The sequence below is a fragment of the Micromys minutus genome, assembly GCF_963924665.1.
Source record: "Micromys minutus genome assembly, chromosome: X".
Classification (NCBI taxonomy): Eukaryota; Metazoa; Chordata; class Mammalia; order Rodentia; family Muridae; genus Micromys; species Micromys minutus.
Window position 1 is genome coordinate 79,698,109 of NC_137970.1, and position 23,638 is coordinate 79,721,746.

A 23,638-nucleotide genomic window follows, 5' to 3' on the forward strand; every position below is an offset into this window, starting at 1 on the left:
TGGAAGAAGGTGACAAATAGAAAGGCCTAGTTGGAAGGAGTGGGTCAATAGGTATATGTGATGCAAAGATGTGTCCTGTTGTCTGTCCCTTCCTCTCTTTCTCCTTATTTGCCATGAAGAGAGCTGCTTTGTTCTGCTATGTATTCTCTACCACAAGCCTCAACCAACGCAGACCTAGAAGCAGCAGGGCTGAGTTTCTAGGAAAGGCTTTTGTAAGGCGGTGATATTTAAGCAAAGACATGATGAAAGAGCAATTCATGTGAAGAATGAGGAAAGAGAGTTCCATGAAATAATGGAATACCAAGTGAACATACAATGAAACCTGAAAAAACATGGACCAAAAATATGTCTTCCTTTTTTAAGTTAATTTTCTCAAGTATCTGTTATAGGAACAAGAGTCTGACCAGTACAGTCACCAACTATAAATTTGATTTACATATGAACCACAGCCAGTAGCCATTTGGCAATTAATTGCATAGAATGGCCGCAGACCTCTATTCTGTGTGCCTCAAAATTCTCCTATTCATTTATGCATTGGTTCACTTGGATAACACTAAATACCAACTATGTGCCAAACACCATAATATGTATTCTGTTAAACAAAAGAGACCTAGTCCCAACTCATAAGGTATATAGCAAAATAACCACAGAATACATAATTACAAATTATGATAAGTCTCATAAAGGAAATAATAGGTCACAATAATAGGGCAGTTTCCAGGAAAGGCTTTTGTTGGAAAGTGACATTTAAGAATAGACATAAAAGATAAAAGATCAACCATGTGGAAAATAAGGAAAGAGGTTTCTAGGAAAATAGAATACCAAGTGAGCTGGCCTTGAGAGGACAAAGAACTTGGTATGGTGGGAAACTCAAAAGTAGCTAATGGGGCCAGATTGTAATGGTCAATAATCAAAATAGCATTGGGGTATTACAAAGGACATAAGAGCCATGGAAAATTAGTTTCAGTGCTGTTTACCATCATTGGAGAGTGTCTGAAGGGTTTTAAGCAAGGGAGAGATTGGCTCTGGTTTCAACTATTGCAGCACCCATAGATGCCAAATTTAGAAATGATACAGGAAGGCCAATAAGGAAGCAGCTGCAGCAATCCACAGGAGAAGTGATGGTGGCTTACATCAGTGACAGCCATGGAGATGGAGAGAATTGGACTGATTCTCAATGTGTTTTGAAGTGACAGCTGACAATACTTATTGAGAAATTGGATGTCAAGGATGAAGGAAGAAAGACAGGCTTCAAGAAGAACGTGTTTTTTTTTTTTTTTTTTTTTTTTCAGCTTGACTCAGTGCCATGTACTAAGATGAAGAATGCTGAATGAGGTTTTAGATGGGGGGAAAATCAAGAGTTCAGTTTCAACTATGTTAAGTCTGAGATTCCTGAGAGGTATAAAAATAGAAATGTCAATGTCTAAGATTTTGGTAACTTCTGAGGAAGAGAAAGGAAAAAGTAAGTTTGGAGACAATATCTACATGTTGGCTGTATTTAAAGCCGGGGTGCTGCATAGCACCGCCTCAAGAAAGAGAAGAGGGTGATAAGAGAAATACAGGCAGGGAGCCACAGAACCCCAATATCTAGTGCTGATAAAAGAAAGAACCCCATAAAAAGACTGTGGAAAGTAACCAAAGAAATGGACAAACAGTAGATATTCACAGAAAACAAGCAGGAGAGTGTTTCCAGAGGAAGAGTTGCCATCTTTGTCTACATTTGGTAAGCAGTAAATAGAAACATGATACAAGAGCTCCCACCAATATGACAGTATTGTTTGGGAGGTGAATATTATAAGGAAAAGAGTGAATGCCCAAAGGAATAAAATACTTGATAAGGTAAGGCAGGTTGGTACCAGAACATAAGTGACAAGGTTTTCCATTGATGAAAGAAAATAATTATCCTCTACTTTAGCAAGGTAAAGTTGTATCCATGTGGTGCCCTGTGCATTTAGTGGTAGTGAGATGAGAGTAGTCTTATCTGGTAACTTCTACCTTTCGGGTCTCATCCATTGATATATCTTGAAGTCTCAAACTGAGCTGATGGAAAGACTGGGAAAAGAAGAGGAGCTACGACATAGGCATATTAGAGGGTGAGAACGTAGTGGCCACTCATCAGTGAAAATATGTGCCAGATTTCAGATCATTGCGTTAACACTGAAGGCCAGCTACGCAGCTGTATAGTTTGTTTGAAGCTTCCTCCAACTTCTGTAAGACTGTATATGGTTGAGTTCATCAATGGTGGGGTTTTATCTGGAAAGTCTAGCAGAGAGAGACAAAGTAAGGAGAGAGAGAGAGACAGATACAGAGAGACAGACAGAGAGGAGATAATTGAAGGTGTTTAGGAGAGAATAATCATAATGGAAGATCAAGAACTTAAAATCTGAAGAAAAGGGGACTTGAAGCTAAGAAAGTGCTTGAAGGAGAAAAATAGTGAGTAAGCAAGACAATTTGATATTTAAAGAACTAAAAAATAGAGTTGACATAAGAAACAATGAAGAAAGAGATTTCCAGGGAATGTAGGAAATGAATAGGTGATCATCATGCGGTCTGCTGACTCCTGCAATGGGAGCCTTTTGGAAGAAAGTTGGAAGTCAAGTATGTAGTGGAGTGTTAGCACTTGAGTTAGTACAAGAGTTGATAATGTCTAGGTAAGACAGTGAAGTATGTTCAGTGGAGGAAGTAATTTTCAGTGACATCCTCTCCACCTTGTAGGTGTGGGATTCACCAATAGTGACATCAAAATCAGAAGTGGGCACACCATTGGGATAGCTATTATGAAAACAAAACAATAAACAGAAGAAAAACAAACAAACCTTGATAATTTTCATTGCTGTGCCAAATATTTCAGAGAAGTAATTTTAAAAGAGGATGGAATTGCTTTTGGATCATGGTTTCATAGATTTCAGTGCACAATCGGCTAATTCTGCTGACTGCTGGCCCATGGTGCAGCAGAAGCACCGTGGAGGAAGGTCACAACAGAGAAAAGCTACACACATTGTGACAACCAGGAAACAAAGACAGAAAAGGGACAAGACTGAGTTTCTCCATGACACTCAACTGACATCTTTATTTATCCAGACAAGGCCCCTCCTTCCATTTTTCTACCACCTCCCAGGTCACACCATCACACTATGTATCCAGCACGAGATCAATCCATTGAGTGATTCTGATTCCTGGAATCCAATTAGTTTCCAAGTAGCAACCAAGCCCTGGAGGCATGAGCCTTTAGGAGAAACTAAAACATGGGCTTAATCCTCCCCAAAAGTGAAATTAAGGCTCCAGCAGATATTTGTACATCTGTATTCACAACATTATTCGAAGTAACCAAATGTTAGGAACAATCTAAGTGTCCATCAACAGACAAATAAAATGTGGCACATACATAGAATATTATTGAGTCTTAAAAGGAAGGAGGTGCTGACACAGGCTACAATATGGATGAATCCTGAAGACATTATACTCCCTAAAATATGCCAAACACATACATTTCCCTTTGTGAAGAAGAAAGCATTCTGGAGATGGATGGTTGTAAGGGACGCAAAACAATGTGAGTGATTTTAATGTCACAGAACTAACCATACAAGTCAAAATGGCTGAACTTGTAAATTTCATGTTATGCATATTGTGCCAAGATTTCTTTCTAAAAAAACACTGGAGGAGATCACATCTGACTAGGAGGAACTAAAGTCCTCAGTAACCTTGGGACCAACATAGAAAGTCTGCAGGTGACACGGAAGAGGTGTGAAGGTTCAGAAGATGAGGGCATTTCAGAAGGAAGAGCTAATGGCCTAGAGACAGCACCAGTGAGTACAGAGGTCCTACCTCCTCTGCAGGCCTGGAAGGATGCAAGATTCAGAGAAAGAAACAAAAACAGATTTTAAATATAAGCAGCTTCCACTTACAAACATGAGGAACTAGGAGCTAAGACAGATGACAAGCAGACAGATAGAGAAGAAAGATAGCAAAGCTCTGAGCTCTTCCTTAGCCTCCTGATCTGAGATAAAGGCCTGGAGGACTTTTCCTTCTGCCAGCAGATCCTCTCCATCCTCACCCCCTACCCCCACTGGCTGACTAATCCTAAACAAACTTACCTGAAGCCATGGGCCTGCCAGTTTACCTTTCTTTGTCAAAGCTAACCAATCCAAAATGAGGGATGGGGAGTCAACCAAGGCATTCCAAAACACTTAAAACTTCCAGGCACCAAGGAATGGGAATCGGGATTTTGGTTTCTTCATCCCTCACCCATTTCTACAATACCGGAAGGATGGGTGGGGAAGTGCTAACCTCAAGGAAGAACTAGGTATTGGTTTGGAAAGATGGCAGGCGGTTTAAGAAGTGAAATGGAGAGTCCAAGAGACTTTGCTGATGATTATGAGCTCCTGAGGCACAAGGGAAGGGAGAAGACAGATGGTACTCAGTCGTGGAGAGGTCAGGACAGGAGAGCCCTCTGAGCCAATGGTGTCACTTTCTATACTTTTTGTTCCCTTCATTCAACCCGAGCCCAACACCACTAAATGAAAAATTCCAAAATAAACCATTCAAATTTCCAAAATCATTTTTATGACAGTACCACCTTAGTTACTGTTCTATTGCTATAAAGAGACACTACAAACAAGGCCTCACACAATATAAATGATTTAACTGGGGGCTTCTTACAGTTTCAGAGGGTAATTCCACAGCCATCATGTGGGTAGAATAGCAGCAGGCAGGCAAGCATGGTACAGGAGAGATATCTGAGAGGTCTAAATCTCTTCTGCAAGTTGGAGGCAGGTAGAGGGGTGGGGAGCCGAAAAGGGCTTTAGAAACTTCAGAGCCCATCCCCCACTGACACACCCTCAACTAGGCCATACCTTCTGATCAGTCACTAGAAGACTTTCCCCAACTGGGCCCCAAGTATTCAAATCTATGAGCCTGTAAGGAGCCATTGTCACTCGGACCACCACAAATGCATTGTTATAGTTAGTCTGGTTTCATTCCATTTGTTTTCTTAAGTCAGGATTCTCACTGCATACCCAAGGTTGGCTTGAAACTTGTTATGTAGCCCAGAGTGACCACAAACTTCTGATCCTGTAGCTTTAACCTCTGGAGTACTGGGATTACAGATGCACACCATAAAACCATCTTCTCTTTTATTGTTGTTAATCTATTGCTGTGCCTCACTTTTTAAAGAATTATCTTATTTTATGTATGTGAGTATATTGTCACTGTCTTCAGACACACCAGAAGAGGGCATCAGATCCCATTACAGATGGTTGTGAGCTGCCATGTGGTTGCTGGGATTTGAACTCAGGACTTCTGGAAGAACAGTCAGTGCTCTTAACCACTGAGCCATCTCTCCAGCCCTGTGCCTCACTTTTTAAATTAAACTTTATCATAGGGATGGGACGTACATATAAGAAAATAATGACAATATATAGAGTTCAATATTATCTTTGATTTGAGGTAAGACTAGATGAGATGGCTGCCTTAGAATATATCCTCTATGAGTATGAGGAAGTCAGTTCTTGGTGCCTAGTGTCCCTGATGTCATTTACTGGTATGGTGGCTTCAAAGATGGTCGCTCTTAAAGACAGCACTGGAACAGCCCTCAATTCAGTCCGGGAAGAACAGTCCATTGAGTTGACCTCACTGCATTTTGAAACTCTGCTAAGTTCATAGGTTCTTGTCAAAAAAAATCATAGAATAATTGTCAGACCTGTGTTCATGTTGCAGTTCCACGTGGCTTATAAGTGTATATTCTCTAGCAGGTTGTATGGATCTCTCTTGCCTGTTTCCTTATCTGTACAATAGTCATACTACTGCCTAGCTCAGGGGGGGTGGTCATAAAGATGGAGGGGGTTAACATGTGACTAGACCCTGGAGCATGGCAAATCCTCAGCACACACCTAATACCTTAACAGTATCCTTTCTTTCAACATCTCCTTACCTGACTCCCAGATGTCTCTAGTATTTGAGCTAATCCTTGGCTGATCAAATTCTCCAGTAGAACCAAATAGATATCTCCCTGTTTTTCTGCTCCTGACCCTTGCCTATCTCATTTCATGAATGTTTAGAGCTCTCCATATTCCTTCCTCAGATAAATCGGATTCAGCCATCCAGAGCTTTGTTTACGTAAATTAATGTGTTCCTCGGGGATGTTAATGGATTTCTTTTTACTGATATGGTTTTTAGTATTTTTGAAACAAATACAAGGTCTCATGTAGACTTGGCTGGCTTTTGTAGCTGAGGATGACCTTGAACTCTTGTTCCCATTTCTTTGTCCCGGTTCTTCAGATGATACCTGTGTGCCACCAGCCCCAGCAACAATTGTGTTATAACTGGGACCTTCAATGGTGCAACAAAACAGGATAAAAACACCTCAGCTCTGCCATCTGACTATGGACCACCCATTGTCTAAGGATAATGCCCTTGCATCCAAAATTATAGTCAGTAGTGGTATCACCCTGGAGAGCATTAGAATGTCAAAGCTGACTATGCTGCCTCAGAATAATTCAGTAATACCCACACATGTTACCCGTTAAAATTTGAAAAGCAATACACAGTAAGAAGCAGCCGGCTGAAATGAGAGGTGAGGGCACCTTTACAAGGGGAAAGACTTCTATACACAGAGGAGCTATTTCCGAGCTCCAGGGTTAGGACTCCCACTACTGCCACCTGGAGTCCATGGCATCTCATAGGGACCCAGCTGCTTGCTTGCTGTGCTGAATCTTTGGAGCTTCCAGAAGAGTCGGGCTCTAGTTACTGGAATCAGAGGGCTAATTGGCGCCACATGCCTCCAAATCCTTCCAGTTTCAAGGAGAATGACAAGGCTCCCCAAGGAGCCAACCAAATGTAAAGAAAAGGAGCCAAAGGCAAGGAAGGATGGAGAAGTAAAAGCCAGTGCCTGGAAATGTAACTGTAACATTTTAGTCCTCGTGCCCCAAAGCGTAAAAAGATAGAGCATTCACGCAGAACCATTTCATCGCCCTGTCAGTTCATCTGTCTTTAGCCTCATCCAGCCTAGCAACAGTTGTTAGCTTGAGCTCCAGCTCTTGGTTTTTCTTTGGCCGGGGATGAAGGTCAGGCTAGACCACAGAGGAATCAAGGTATTCAGCTGCAGTCAGACTGTCTGATAATTGGACCCGGAAATGGGCTACCTGGCTAACAAAGAAGCAGCGAGCGTTGTGAGGCTGTCTCTTGAAAAGAAAGGGTGTGACTTTGGGTGAAGGTTCATTTTTGGCTTCCTTTCTCTGTTCCTCTGGTCACCCTGAATAATGCTACCCATAATATTGTCACCTCTACATTAATGTCATATATTTAACCTTCTAAGTGCTTCTCATCTGTGACCATGATCTCATTTCATTCTTCCCAACAACACAAAGTGAACAGGATCAGAGAGACAGGTTAATTATAATGTATGCTGAGAATCTGGGCCTAGCCAAGATGTGACATTCTACCATTCACAGGGTTTGAGCCATCTTGCAATGAAAATTCTGGGTGGTCAGGGGTCCCAGAGTCTGACAGCATGTAGCTAGTTAGTGCTGGGATTTCGGGACCTGCCAAGGAGATTTGGCTTCAGCTGGATCAGGGGTGTGCTCAGCTTCTGAGGATGTCTGCTCCTTCTACCTTGAAGACTGGGGGAGGAGCAGTCACCTCACCTCTTTGGCAGGACAGATAGCAGCTGCGAGGGGATAATGGATGTGAAAGTACTTTTTTCTCAAATGACGTAATAGGTGTCAATATGCAAAGAAGCACATGGATCTCAAAGGTTGTTACTATGGGACAAAACACAATGGCTAGAACTTGCTCTTGGATCACTGAATGGAGAGGGCCACCCCAGTGAAAGATGGGCAGGTTCTTTAGAGATGCTGGATAGACAAAGTGTCAGAGTGGAGGTGTTGCATGTTTTCGAGCAAAGGACTGAAGGAAATAGCAGATGCCAGAAATAAAACAATGAAGGGCTCATGAGCTCTGGCTGCTTCATAATTTTCTCAGAGTTACCCTGTTTGGAGAGCCCAAAAGCCAAGTCAAATTGCCTAGTTTCCCCAGGAAGGCAGCCTTTGGGCAGCTGAGCTCCTCTCATCCATCACTGCTTGCCTTCAGTGACACTCCCAAGTCTCCAGACACTTAGCAAATTTCAGAGGGATTGGACTGCAGACACTGAAAAATTCAGACCTCAGGAGGAAAGGAAGACCTTCCATTTGGATTCTAAACTGGCCTCCTGGGTCTGTTAATAGAGGTTTCTCTCATGACTCAAGATGTGTGGGAAGGCTTGGGCACTGGGAGGCATCAGATACTTCTAGAATTGAGAAGGATCTAGTTAGGGATAGTTAGTTCAGCTCTGGAACAACCCTAATGAGGAATGAAATGTGATTAAGTTTCACCTGGATCCATGACTTCGGCAATGGATAATTGCTTCGTTCCCTGTGAGAGAAAGAGAGAGCTTGGGTTCCCATCTCTCTCCACACTCTGTCTTTTCCTGGCCAGCCAGAAACATCCCCACACCTTCCACCACACCTTCTCTACCTTTTCCAACCTTTCTCTGAATGTACAAGGTTGACTTAGCTGTCAAGTTCATTTACTGATCTCAATCACACTCTAATTTTTGTACGCATCAAACCCTTGTCCTTTCTCTTACAACTGGACTGGTGAGACTGGTGGCTCTTCATAGCCAAAAATCGAAAGCTTCTGAGTGTCCTCAGGGATGGACTGTCTGAGTAGGTATTCAATAAATACTCGTTGACTGACAATTGGGGGGGTGAGAAGAATAGAGCAAAACATGTCACTAAAGGCTTTCAGCTCATTGGTTGCTCTGGCTCCAAGAGTGACTGTTATCATCAGTACCGTGGTGTGGTACCTCAAGGACCACTTAAGACTGAAGTGTTCCCAGCTTCAGGAAAAGAAAAGTGGGGCAGGATCTGGATTATTAGTAGTTGGGATGGGAGAGTGAGTTCAGAACAGGACAAAATACTTCCTTGGCATCCCTGCAGCCTCTTTGGTACCCACACCAGGGTCTGTGCAGCCCAACAGGTTCTCAATCATTCACTCTGCCCCACTTGGTACCCACACTGGCAACCAGTTTATGTCATCCCAGGAAGAGGCTTCTTATTGTCTTGGAGACAAGATGGCAAGAGACAGAGGCTCATTTGAGCAGCAACCTCAAGGACGAGGCAAGATGGTAGCCCAAGACAATATTTTCTGGCTCACTTTAAGTCCAAACTTGCACCTACTGGCAGAAATTGAAGTCAGAAAAGCACCTCATGTCACACCCACAAAGAGCCCATCTCCAAAAAATACATATTCAGGACAAAAGCCAAACCAGCTTCAGGCTGCTTTGTGCCTTTCAGTTTGAAAGCATTCATTTGTCTTTCTATGGTAGGAAGAAGGGAAGGAGCCAGCTTCTACATTTGACTTCTAGAGGCTTGCCCTACCCTAGCATCCCTTTCTACCTCCATAAGGGAGAAGAAATAGGTCTCCAGACCATATCGGGTACAGCTAGAGTACATATGGCTGCCTTCATATCAGCCCTGGTGATGGAGAGAACTAGCTGCAAGGTCTTTACTGGACTGTCATTTATCTTTTATACGACTGTTCCAAATCTCAGCTCCCCCACAGATAGTCAAAAGCTTACTCTAATTAGTTGATCCCTGATAAACAACCTAGCTACTTGAACCCACCTGCCACTGAAATATTTGGGATTCTTTGTCAACAATCACATCACTCTTGCAGTGTCAAATCCTCCCACATCTTTTACAGACCTTGTACTAGTTTGATTAATTTACTCCTACTCCTGTTTTGAAGGACCCTGGATAGAACTTTAATTTTAGAGAATAGATATATCGAGGTAAGGAACCTAAGCTCATCTGCTATAGCTGAAATTCTAAGGATACAGGGGAGCCAAAGGAGGTTACTAAGATCCTGAGCCCCTTGTCTCTGGCCCTCTCTCTTCCATATCTGCCTGATTTATTCTTCTCTTAGACCATTATTCTCTGTTTTACTAACTCCCTTGTCCCTGGGACCCAGTGTTCCACAAACTCCACTGTCCTTAAACTCACATTCCTCAGGGTTCGTCATCCAAATGCTACACCTGGGCCTATCAGCCTGAATCTGCCTCATCCTGGTCCTTGGTGTAGAAGTCTTGTACAGCTCTTTGTATAGTACTAACCTCCAGGAGCTTAAGTTGTAAACACCAGGAGAAAAACCTGGAATCTTCCCCAAGTGTGAGGAAGTTTCCTCTTCCCCAGCCTTGGCTGAGTTTCAGATCTGTCAGCAGCCTCAAGAAGCTCCCCTTCTGGCCCACGGGAGTCATTTTCCAGCTGTCCCATTAAGTGAAATAAGTTGGCATTATATACAATTGTGTAAAGTAATGGTCCTGAACATTAGCTTGCTTGTTTATATATGCCACCTAAATAGTTCCTTTTTATATATTACCTAATAGACATTAAAGTTTAAAATTGCACAAGGACTTCATGAAGATGCTCCCTGTTCCCGAATGACTTCACATTTCCTTTCCCACTTATTCGCCTGCTTTTGTAGCCTGTTCCCTGCGGGGGCGGGGGGGTGGATTTCTTTAGGGAGTTAATAACCAATTAAGAGACGTGATAGCAGTTAACTTCAGAACAATACATGTACATGTGGACTTCTTCTAGAGTCCCAGCACCATAGAGAAAGGGTGTGACTTACAATTTGCATGGCACCAGTTTCTCCTGAAGACAAGTAGCTTCTCCTCCCTAGTTCCCCTCTTTCTCCAGTATGAACTACGATGGTAGTCATCACTTCTGCTGGTCCCAAAGCATGGAGGTAATTAAGCTGCGACCTCCCAGCTATCAGAGCCAGAACCATAATTGATGTCCCTCCCAGTTGGTTTTGAGGCTTAGTTCCCTTAGCATCTTTTTTGCTCCTATCTTCCCCTCCCCCCAGTCATGTGATGAAGGAAGAGAGCGCAAATGATATGGAATGTGTACAGCTGCCAGCAGAGACACTTCGACAAGTGACCATTCACCGAGATCCTATATATGGCTTTGGCTTCGTGGCTGGCAGTGAGAGGCCTGTGGTGGTTCGATCTGTGAGGCCAGGTAGGTGTCCCTCAGAGGGTACTTCCAGCCCCTGGCTTTTATCTCCAATACCTACCTATCTTCCAGGATAGCAGAGCATCCAAGTATATGAGCTTACAGACTAATTTACCAAGAGCAGGTAAAGATTTGCCAACTAATGACAAACCATTGAGGTGACTCGGGGCCTGAGACAAAGACTGCAGTTAAGAGAATCTGGGGAAAAAACAAAAACAAACCTTCCCCTTGCACTGAATATGGATAGGAGAGATGTCATACCTTGGATGAGAAAGTATCATTCAATTTAATTCAACGAGTATTTATAGAATGCCTACTCCAAGCCCAGCAGTGTTGCAGGGAAACCCAAGACACAGCTCCTACCCTCAAGAATCTGGGGGCCTGAGAAATATCTTCATGCATAAAAGCACTTGCTGTGCAGGCCTGATGACCAAGTTTGATCCCTGGAACCCACATAATCGTGGAAGGAAAGACAACTCCACAAGGATGTTGTCTAATGTTCACACACACAGAGAGAGAGAGAGAGAGAGAGAGAGAGAGAGAGAGAGAGAGAGAGAGAGAGAGAGAGAGAGCCTCCAGTCTGTGAAGACTATTCAGGAGAAAGATGAGTGAGTGAAGATGAGAAATAAGATCAAGACCACTGGTGGGATGCGAAAAGAAAAACAGAGCCAACCGTCTCAAGACCAGACTGGCAATAGCGAAAACTCACATTGATGAAGCATCTCCCATGTTCTTTATTGCTTTTTGTTTAATTCTTGCAGCAAAGTCTGCAAGGTAAGAGGCACCCCTACCAATTTACAAATGAGGAAACTGAGGAATAGCAGGGTCAGTCACCTAGGAAGCAGCTGGCCAAGTGTTTGCTCAGAGCCTGTCTGAGTAGGTGAGGGGCAAGTTGGGTTTGAAAAGGACAGAGTGGGGTAGGAAAAGGAATGAGCACCCTGCCCCCCGGCAGAAAGCCCTGCCATCATGAATGAAATAGAGCAGGAGCATGGTTGTGTTTGAATCTCCTATGCACTGACAGAAAAGAGCTTTATTTCTCCCTTGCTAGGCCTGAGGCTTGAGATGTTTACAATGGTTTCTCACTCAGTCAAAAGGAGCAGCCAGAGCATGAGCCGGTCTTGCAGAAATTTGATGAATTTCACTATCCTCAAAGGAAAAGGAAAAAATATTTTTCTGTAAACCCTCTTCAACTGGAGGGCACAAGCAAACAAAATTCAATACAGGAGTTTGTGGATAACCAAAGGCTCCTGAGTCAGTCATGCGGTTTGGCAAAGAGTTTTGTCTTCTGATCAGAAATCAAATTTGTCTTAGAAAGAAGGCATAGGTAAAACTTAGTATGTCAACAGACCACCAGGAACCCATACTTTAATTTCAAAGTAAACAGAATTTGAAACTTGAAAGAAGCCCTCCCCGCATCCCAACCCTGAAGAAGGAAGGGAAATAGGTAAAGTAGCCTCCACCTAAGAGACTGTGATTCTCATTAATTGGCTTTGTATTTGTTTTGGAGACAAGGTCCTGCGCATCCCCAGATGGCTTGATATCAGCCATGTAGCCCAGGCTGGCTTTGGACTTAAAATAATTGTCCTGCTTCAGTCTCTCTCCAGTGTTAGGATTATAGGTGTGTATGTATCACCACATCCAGTTTATGTGGTTCTGCAGAGTGAGCCCATGACCTAGTGCATGCTAAGCAAGCACTGCACCAACAGAGTTACATCCCTAGCCAAACATAGTTGTTTTTGACAGTAGATAGAAGAAAAAAAAAAACAAATGGAAGATCCAATAACCACCATTTATTAAGTTCTCACCAACAGTGATCATCTATTTTGTATCCTTTGTTTTGTTCTATTGGTGAGACACGGTTTTATGTAGCCCAAGGTGGTCTTTAACTTGACATGGGATTCAGACTGGCCTTGAACTCCTGATCTCCCTGCCTCCACTTCCCAAGTACTAGGATTCCAGATGTGAGCCACTTTACCTGGCTTACTCAGCTATTTTAAGTACTATACATTCATCATCTCATTTATCTTCCCACCATTCTGATGATGTATGGGTTCTGTCATTTTCTCGGTTAACAGATAAGCGACTAGGAGACAGTTCAAAGTCTCACTCAAGGTCACACAGTGAGTGAATTGCAACTGCAGTTCAGTGGCTGCAAAGAGTATGATTGTCTAACCCCATGCCTTCAATTCATGAAGTCACTGAGCTGGCAGGAAGCATGCCCTACTAAATTCCCTCGCTGTTCCATTGGTGGCTCCTTCTTGCTGTACCAGCACATGAGTCCCTGGCTCCAGAGCCACTGATATATGCTCAGGTGACTATTTTTGAACCCCTTGTATGCTGAGCTAAAACAAATCCTTACTTCTTGACTGTCTTCACACAGGGTCTTGTCACAGAGTCTTGCTAATTTTCCCAGACTGGCCTTGAATTTACTCAGTAGCCTTGGTACTCTTGAACTTCAGATCTTCCCATCTCAGCCCCCCTAGCAGTTGGGATTATAGGCCTGTGCCATCACACCTGGTCTTGAGTGACATATTTACTGTGTATATGTTTTAGGGGGATAAATAGGCAGCACATTTCTTTGTACAAAGAAAAAGTTGGAATCTGGCCTATTAAAGGGCCATAAATAACAATCAAGGTCATGCTGGATCTGACTCCTTATTCTCTCCTAGTCTCTGAAAAGATTTTTTTTTTTTTCAAGAAAGAAAAAGAAAAGAAGGAAGGAAGAGTGGAAGGACATTTTCCTAGATAGCAGAGGCATCACAGCCCATGATACCACTCCATCCCACCCTTTATCCTAACCAAGGCATATAGCTTCCCCACAGATCTGTTCTTAACCTCACATTGGAGACAAGAAAGGGGAATTGGAAAGGCAGCAGGCAGATTTCCTGATGCCTAAGGGACCTGTACTTTGTTTACATATTTGTAGCAGATAGTATCCCTCCGTGTTGGAAAAAGTTAAACCCTCTAAGTCTCAAAATCCATTCCTCCTCTCCAAGCATATGGATAAATATGGATACTATTCAAAGGAAAATATTCCTCCCTCTCCTCTTGTCATTGTACCCACCTCCATTCATTGTACCTAAGTAAATCTCTCAAATGAGACACAAGTCTCGGTTCCTCTTTAGAGCCAGTCAAGCACTTACCAACCGTGTCTGAGCTTGGGGACTTGTGCTCTCATACCATGCTCTGCTAAAGGAGCTACACTCCGTTCTCTCTCTTCATTCCTCTGTCCTCTATGGGCAGAAGCCAGAACTAGAAGACCTCAGTCTCCATCATCTGCAGGCCTCCATGGGAGTTCTCTCTCTTTATTGGCTTGATTCTCTCAAGCACCATGGCTTTTACCCAGATGTGCACTTTCCTGGCAGTAGCTCTGAGCCCTCATGCCTCTCTCCTCTCCTCTGCAGGAGGCCCCTCTGAGGACAAGCTCCTGGCTGGTGACCAGATTGTGGCTATTAATGAGGAGGACGTGAGTGAAGCCCCCAGGGAGAGGTTCATAGAACTCATCAGGTAACAGGCCTCTGGGGCCTTGAGAGGAACTGAGCAGTGTCCCCAACCCGGTCCCACCAATAGCAAAGGGTTACCATTATTCTTCAAGGCCTTAGGGAGAAACCCTCTGAGGAACAACAGCTTTAGCCAGAGCTCCTGGCCAACTACAACTGTGGGTATCAGCCAGTAAAGGTCACCACAGGCCTCATATACTCTTCCAGTGACACGAGTTGACAAAAAGATGCGCCTTGCTGCTCTGTCCTACCCAACTTGTCTCTGAACCCAAGCCCTTTTGCTTTGAAGTTTTAAAGTTCTGGAGTTACTGTGCATTGGGAAGTGCCAAGTGATTGATGAGAATGAGAATTCAAAACACACACACAAACACACACACACACACACACACACACACACACACACGAGAGAGAGAAGGGAGAGATTGGTTGGTTGGATGGTTGGTTGGTTGGTTGGTTGGATGGATGGATGGTTTGTTGTTTGTTTGTTTGTTTGGTTGGTTGGTTGGTTGGTTGGTTGGTTGGTTGGTTGGTTGGTTGGTTCGTTCGTTGGTTGGTTTGTTGGTTGGTTGGATGGATGGATGGTTGGTTGGTTGGTTGTTTGGATGGATGGTTGGTTGATTCTGTCCTCAGTATTCATGCCACCTTAATGTCTTCCATAGATGGGAGCCAGTGAGAAAGAAAAGTCTCAGCCATTCATGAATTCAGAGTAATCACTCTGTCTTTACCCATTCCTTACATTCACACGTATGCATACACACACACACACACACAAACATACACACACACCTTGTCCCATTATCACATGCTCACGCCTTTGCATAGTTTTCTTCTCCTCTCTCTTCTCTCCTCTCTCTGTGCTGTATGCAATCTTTCTTCATTTTTGCATCTGTCTTATCCTTGGTTCAGAGTGTTTCTCTCCTATGTTTTCGGAACTCCTCACAGCTGATCTGTTCGCAGAGACACTCCCTGGCTTTCAGAGGCTGATTCTGCACTCTGTGTACAGTACAACAGACTCCTATCTGTTTGATGGGTACTAGTTCTAAGTAGATCTTTGTTGCCATATACCTCCTGTAGCCCCAAATACCTCTGGTCCCTAATGACCCTTGTTAGTCTCTTCTTGAAGTTCTACTCTCTTTTCTATTGCCCTACTCCTCACACTATCCCTTTCACCCTCCACTACCACACCAGTATAGAGAGAACTCCATTTTTCCCTCATTGTTACATATGCTGGAGTTCTTTAAGCTAGGCCCCTCAGAAGTCCTTCTTTGGTTTTAGTGGATATCTTCATACCTTAGAGCAAAGTAGTACAATTTTTTTGAGGGATTCTGGAGCCCCTTCAGTGTAAAAACAAACTTTGATCTTTTGATAACTCGGGTGCTAATGGCTCATTCATTCATCCATCCATTCGCTCAATGAATATGCATTATTATCGACTATGTACCAGATACTACTTTAGGCACTGAAGACACAGCAGTGAATAAGAAACAGAACCTCTTGACTTATTAGCATTTGCAATCTAGTGAAAAGAAACTCCACAAACAGTGAACAGGGTAAGTAATTGTATGTGCAATATATAAGAAGTAAATAAAGATTTTTCAAGGTCAGATTTCTGGGCACAACAGTGAAGAATGTAACTTTAAAGGGTGTCCACTGTTGGCTTCATTAAGAAGGTGACATGTGAAGAAAGACTTGGAGGTGGCAAAGCCATTGGCAAAAGAAGAGTTAGTGTAAAGGTATTTCCTGGAGGAGAAAATGGGAGCTGCCCCAGGAGTCTGGTAAGATAAGGGATTGAACATTGTGGAAGAAAAGTCAAGATTGTGGAGAGACCTATAAATCACTGTAAACTCATTTTTTTTATAATGGAATTGGAAGACCTAGGAATGGACTTGAGCAGGTGACCAAATGTCCCTTCCATATTCAAGATGAACTGCTCCCTAAAGATTCTCCCTATAATCCAGATCTTTGCTCTGGTAACTTTCTAGATCTCAGAGCTGATTGGTCAATGGACTTTGCCTCAACAAATGTGGGGAATGTTCACTAGATGTCCTTGAACAGGAGTCTTAACCAAAACATGAGTAACCAAAATCAAGGTAGATTTTATATTGTTGCTGCTGATGGTGGTGGTGGTGATATTTGAGATAGGGTCTTACTGTGTAGTCCATGCTGGCCTCAAACTCATGATCTTCCTGCCTCTACTACCTAAGTACTGGAATCACAGGTGTATGGTGTCAGACCCGGCATGACTCTCCTTGGATGACTTTGAATAAACATTTTAAAAGGGCCAACAAGAAGAGGGAAAACTCCATCAAGGAGAGGGAAAACTCCTTCAGAGAAAACTATTCCAGTTTCACTCAGTTATTTTAAAAGATTATGTATTCCTGAGAGAGAATTTTCATACCCCACAGCCTCTTTGATCGTTGGCATAATTCTTGTCGGAAGAGTTTTGGATTCTTTATCCTTTTGAATATTTGCTATCTGGAGAGTCTGGGCTTCCATCTGTTGCTCCCTGGCTCGCATTTCTTCATCCCTCAATTAAAACAAAGCTGCTGAGTATGAGTCACAATGACCAAATGACCTCCTTTGGGTTTTTTCTTTGAGTTTCTCTTCTTGCTTAAATACCAAATTGCCAATAATCATTGTACATGGTTCCCAGGACTCTCTGGCTGTGTGCCCTTTGAGTTCTATAATTCAGGCCTGTAGTTTTCCTTGAGAATTTTCTAGTCTACAGATACAATTCTACCTAAGGTTTGGTGATTTCTACAGAGCATGTGAGAAGGAATATGAAAAGAAAACCTGAGAAATGACAAGCCCAGAGGTAATGCTAATACCGTAGCTGAGCACCCGTATGAACCAATATGGATGGGTTTTGTGTCAGTCTCCACAAATGATGAGAAGCAAGGCATCCATGTAGATACTCAGATTACCCTCTGTCCTAATCCATATATCTGAATGCAACCCAAGGGAACATTCTGGTGTTGCTTCTTGTACTAGATGAATACCTAGTGCATGATATACTGCTCTCCTGTTCCCTCTTTTCTCCATAGGAGTGCTAAGGAATCCATCGTTCTTACAGTTCTTCACACTCATCAGGTGAGTGAGCCTCTGTGCCATCTGCCTTCCATCCTACCTCCTGCCTAAGAAGAAATGACTCCATCATGTAAATCAGCACTCTAGGGTGGAAGAGGGACCAGAGACCTAGGAAGGAAGAGGGATCAAAACGTAGGGCAGACATGAGAGGCACACAGATTCAGGTGTGAACTTAAAGGGCTGAAAAGTTTTGAAGAGCTGTGTAGAGCTAGGCTCCGTAACACGTTCTCTGCTTTAAATTGCTCACTGCTCCAGTTTAGAGTCTGTTTTCCACCATGTTTTTGCTGTGCTCCACTTGAATATGCCCATCTCCCATAAAGTCCTGGCAGGTCATCGATGCTACCTTTATTCATCCATATGAAGACTGAGTGACTGACCTGGAATGTGTGAGACCTGGTGCTACATTTGAAGCGTTTCATAAAAAATGTCTGGGATGGCTGGAGATGAAAACCATAGAGTCTAGTGTCCTGGGTTAGACTCCCAGCACCACACAAACATTAATTAAAAATCGAAATCCCTGCACTTGGAAGTCAGAGGAAGGTAAATCTCGAAGATTTCTAAGCCAGCCTAGTGTATGTTGCCAGTTTCGGGCCAGCCAAAGTTATATAGTGAGACAGAGTTGGACCAGAGCTTCCATTTTCTCGTGATACACTCAGTAGCTCACTGCGTGACCCTGGGTGAGTCCCTTTTTCTAATCTGTAAATTGAGGTTTGGAATTATAGAATATTTCCTAAGCATACATTATCATAATAATCAACACTACTGCTTAGAAGGCAAAAGATCCAATTCCCCTCTCTTAGACATTGGATTTTTTTTAAGATTTATTTATTTTATATGAGTACAGTGTAATTGACTTCAGACACACCGGAAGAGGGTATTTGATCCAATTATAGATGGTTGTGAGCCACCTTGTGGTTACTGGGAATTGAACTCAGGACCTCTGGAAGAGCAGTCAGTGCTCTTAACCATTGAGCCATCTTTCCAGCCCCAGACATTGGATTAAATCAGTGTCTGTAACTAGCCTATATCTTTATAGCAACCTTGACGTGAGTCATAAACTCAGATGCAAAATTTCTTTTTTTAATTTATTTATTTTATAAAATTTTATTATAGCTCACAAAATTTGTTACATAATAATATTTATGATGAATACACTATTTTTGTTCTTTTTTTTCTTTTTCCAAGAAGGACTGAGGCTTCCACATTTTGGCCTTCCTTCTTTTTGAGCTTCGTAAGGTCTATAAATTGTTTCTGGGGTATTCAGAGCTTTCTGGGGTTAGTATCCAATTATCAGTGAGTGCATATTTTGTCTGTTCTTTTGTGACGGGGTTGCCTCACTCAAGATGATAGTCTCACTCTACCTTATGGCCTTTCCTGGTATCATAGAACTTTCTGGTACTGCAGCACTGATGGTGCACCCCATTGAAGGAGACAGAACAAAAGATGGACCTTAAGAGATGGCCAGGATTTCCCAAACACCAGATACAGATGAAGGGAAAGATTTTTCAATGAGAGACATTTATCTGTAAAGCCAGAAATGTAGCACTGGGGCAAACCTGGGCTTACAAATCAAGAAGCAAGCGTGGTCCAAATCAAACCTAGAACCTGCTACCTTGCTCTGTAGTGTGCAGCTCTTTTCAGGCTTATACATACATGTGAACACCTGCACATGTGCGCACACACACACACTTCCACATACACACATGCACAGCACATACACATAGCATTTCCACACTACAACAACATGCACAATACCCCAGGCTAACAGGCCTTACTTGCATCTCTCTACCTCTGAGAAAACAAACCCTGGCCCTCCCTCTGTGAGTGCTAAGAATAGTCCTCTCCACACTTTAGTGCACAATGTGTAGTAGCCTAGCAAGCAGTGGGCAGTCAATCCCTACCTATCCTGTCTTGAAAATCATGACTCAAAACAGACATTTTGCAAGGTTAGAATTTCCTATGATCAGTGAGTAATTCCAACACTCAGAAGGCAGAGGCAAGAGGATCAGTTGAAGGTCAGTCTAAGCTACATAGTATATTCAAGGCCAGCAGGGGTTACACGAGACCTTGTATCCACGTGCCCTGTCCATGATTACAGGTGCAGGGTTGCTCTGTTAATGTGGTCTTTTCAAATGTCACCTTTTCGAAGATGCTTTTCTTGACTACCCCCAACCCTTTGTAGTGTTTTAAGACTGCGTTTCTCTGTGTAGTCCTGGCTGTCCTGGAATTCACTGTGTGACACTCTGGTGTCAAACTCAGAGATCCCCCTGCCTCTGCCTCCCGAGTGCTGGTATTAAAAGTGTGCACCACCAGGCCTGGCTTGAGTCCCATTTCTAAATCATCATCTATCCATTGTTGTCTCTGGCTACTGATTAATTTTTCCTCAGAGCTCAAACAACTGTATTTTAAAAGCTTTTCTTTTGAACTAATTGTAGCCACAGAAAGTTGCAAAGTTAGCATAGAGACATCATCTATAGCCTGTTGTTAGTAATGGTTCCATCTTCCACAAGTTTAGAATGTAATATCGGAATCAGGAAATCAGAGAAATGGCTCATGCCTGCAGCCTCAGCACTTCAATCTTGAGTAACAGGCAAGCAGCATAATGTATTAGTCAGGGTTCTCTAGAGGGAAAGACTTATAGAATAAATACATATGCATGTATCATAAATATGAATATACATATTCAGTACAACCCTCGAGGCTAGATGTCTCAGCTGGTCTTCAGTATACACTGGAATCTCAAAAGACATAGGCTTTAATGGCAGTGAACGAATGGACTTGCCAGTGAGAACAAGTAGGGAAAGAGAGCAGGCTTCCTTCAACCATGTCCTTCTTATAGGCTGCCGACAGAAGGTGTGGCCCAGACTAGAGGTGGATCCCACCTCAAAAGATTTCATTAAGAAAAGAAACCTCACAGGTGTGCAATCAGCCACCTGTGTTTTAGCTCATTCTAGATGAACTCAAGTTAGCAGCCAGGAGTAATCATCGCACATAGCAAGACCCTGTGTCAAAAAGAATAAACACATAAGTTTTATTTTTTTTCAGGAACTCGGCATTGATCTTATACATATACACGATTTCGTGTGAATCTATCAGCAGTACACTTACACATCCATCAATCAATCAAAACACTGGAAAAGGCTACCACCAAAGAAGATTCCTTATTGATACCCTTAAACAGAGACACCCACCCCTCCCACTCCATCTGAAATCCTTGGTAACCACTAATCTGTTCTCCATGTCTGTGTTATTTCAACAATACTATGAAATGGAACAATATGGCATAAAATTACATGGAACCTTTGGGGCTTAGCATATTGCCCTTGAGATTCACTCAAATTGTGTGTAGCGATATTTTGTTGCCTTTATTGTAAAATAGTATTCCATGGTGTGAATGCACCAGGTTAGTTAATCATCCACCATTGAAGGGCATCCGGGTTGCATCTAATTTGAGGCTATTATGAATAAAGCTGCTATAAACATTTTTTGTTTCTTGTGAGCATAAGTCCTCATTCCTCTGGGATAAATGCTCAAGAGTGTGATGTCTGGGTCATATAGTAAGTGTGTGTTTAGTTTAAATAACTGCCAGATTGTTTTTCCAGAATGGCTTTATCATCTCAAATTCCCTTGAAACATTAAGTTACTATTGTTTGTTATCTTTGTCCATCATTAGAATATCACCTCAAAAAGGGTGGTGGCTGTTTTTTACTGCTGTATCCCAAGTACCTGGAACAACACGGGGCACAGAAGAGGTAGTAATAAATACTGGTTGAATGAAGGAAGCCCAGGTTGCAGCTGTCTAGACAACCTAAACTTAAAAGTACTAGGCTGATGTGCAGAACAAAGAAACAAACATTTTCATCATATCCATCCTAACCTTCCTCTCTCCCGTTCCTCTTAAATCTGATGCCACAACCTCCCCACTTCATTGCCCCTTTGTGATGGCCAGGCTGCTTTCTTTCTCCTCCTTGTGCATTTCTTAGTTCTTATTGCCTTTTGACTATTCTTAATGCTACTTGACATATCTTCTCTTTTTTAAAAAAATGTATTTATTTATTATATATAAGCACACTGTAGCTGTCTTCAGACACACCAGAAGAGGGCACCAAATCCCATTACAGATGGTTGTGAGCCACCATGTGGTCGCTGGGAATTGAACTCAGGATCTCTGCAAGAGCAGTCAGTGCTCTTAACTACTGAGCCATTTGTCCAGTCCCTTGACATGTCTTCTAATAATGTTCATTTCCTCTAAAACCTATCTGATTATGCCTATCTTTCAAACAGAATTACCTACCCTGATGAGAGCTTCTAAGTCATTCATTAATTTGTGATGCATTTATCAAATTCCTGCTATTCTGGTCACTTGTCTGGGATAGGAATATTGCAGTTCATAAAACAGGCATGGATCCACAGCTCCTGCCCTCAGGTAGGAGTTCTTTGCTTTGTTCTTTCTGAATCCTTGGAACATAGAAGTGGGTAGCTACATACACAGGTGTATAGCAATCAAAACCTTTAGGAACTGACAAATCTTGGAAGCCTCCTCGTTGGGCCAGTTGTTAGCACTTTGTCTAGTTTACACGTGTAAAATGTTCTCATGGGAGAAGTCAAGTGGCACCTAGGAAACTTAGAAGAGCTATTACTTACCAAGCAATGTAAAAGAATACCTAAATATCTGACAACTAGTATTGCCAAATTAGTACATGCCAATTGAATGGGGCATACATGTATGTGTGCAAAGCATACATACATGTACATTTAATCCTTCCTAAAGACTTTGTGGACATAAAATTGTCCAGCCTTGGATTTTATTTGTAACCTCCCAAATACCCATGGTATTTTCCTGGTTACTTGTGACTATGCACAGGACATGAAAAGTTTAAAGTGTCTGATACCTGGTTCCAAGCTGAGGTAAAGCAAGGCAATGACCAGTCTTCTTCCTTATGTCAGCTATCATACAGAGCTACTCAGAGGAATTTGGGCGTGTTGGTTCGTGCATCCCAAGTACTGGGAAGCTGAGGCGGAATGATCACTTTGAGTTGGAGGTTAGTCCTCACTATATAGTTCTAGGCCCATATGAATTACAAAGTGAGACCCTGAGGTAGGAATAGAGACAGGCTGAAAAAGTGTGAGAGAGAGTTTTCTAAAGGATGAAGTCAGTAGGGCATAGTGCCAAGTGGGAGATCCTTCTGCTGTAGGACTACTTAGCAGAGTTTGAATCCTAAGTCTAGAACCTGGGAGGTGGCCTCAAGTAAGACACTTAACAGTCATGATTCTCAGTTTCTCTTCCTGAAATAGAGAAGATAGACTCTACCAAGATGAATTATTTTTAAGAATTTTAAGATTATAATCTCTGAAATATTGGAGCAACTGTTTGCCAGGCACTAATTCGGTGTTTGCATCTCTATAGAACTCTGACTGTCTAACAATATTTAACTAAGAGAATCTTCTCTCTCAAGCTATTGAGAAAATTTCTTGGAGACCCCAATATATACTCAATATTATACCCCATATCAAGCAGCCACTTAGCGTTTTGTATGTGTATGGAGATTACTGCTTCATAATGAAATCTTGCCATGTTAAAGTTTGATTACCAAACCTTCCAGGAGACAGTTCCCTGATATGTCTAGGATGTGGCAGACAATTCAGTATTTGTCCTAATCCCATAGGTGATTCTGATGACCAATGGTATTGAGAAAATACTGGATCAGATAATCTCTAAGGATCCTCCCTGCTCCAGATAATAAATAATGGTCTAATTCTTGCTCCTTCATTTGGTACCTGGTAATGGTCCCTGGCCCAGGCTATTCATGAGAACTACAAGAGAAACACTTAAACCATTTATATTCAAGTTTTAGCCCTGACTAATTGAATTACAAGCTCTGGGGATGGGACCTTGATATTGGACTTTTGAAAGGGCTCCCCAAATGATTTTAGTCTCTTTCGTTTAACATTTTTCTCTTAACAGAATAATAGAATAAATTGTACTACAGCATGCCACTG

General features: G+C 42.5%; 1 protein-coding gene across 1 annotated transcript in view; it reads left to right on the forward strand.

Annotated features, from left to right (window-relative positions):
* Positions 1 to 10,906: 10,906 nt before the first annotated feature.
* Positions 10,907 to 23,638, forward strand: part of FRMPD3 (FERM and PDZ domain containing 3) — a gene marked incomplete at its 3' end in the record, with an annotated part of 69,927 nt that continues 57,195 nt past the window's right edge. Inside the window, exons 1-3 of the mRNA XM_080909631.1 lie at positions 10,907 to 11,057; positions 14,456 to 14,558; positions 17,596 to 17,641. Coding sequence (XP_080765757.1) covers positions 10,910 to 11,057; positions 14,456 to 14,558; positions 17,596 to 17,641 — 297 coding nt within the window. The 5' untranslated portion in view covers positions 10,907 to 10,909. The remainder of the gene's footprint in view (positions 11,058 to 14,455; positions 14,559 to 17,595; positions 17,642 to 23,638) is intronic.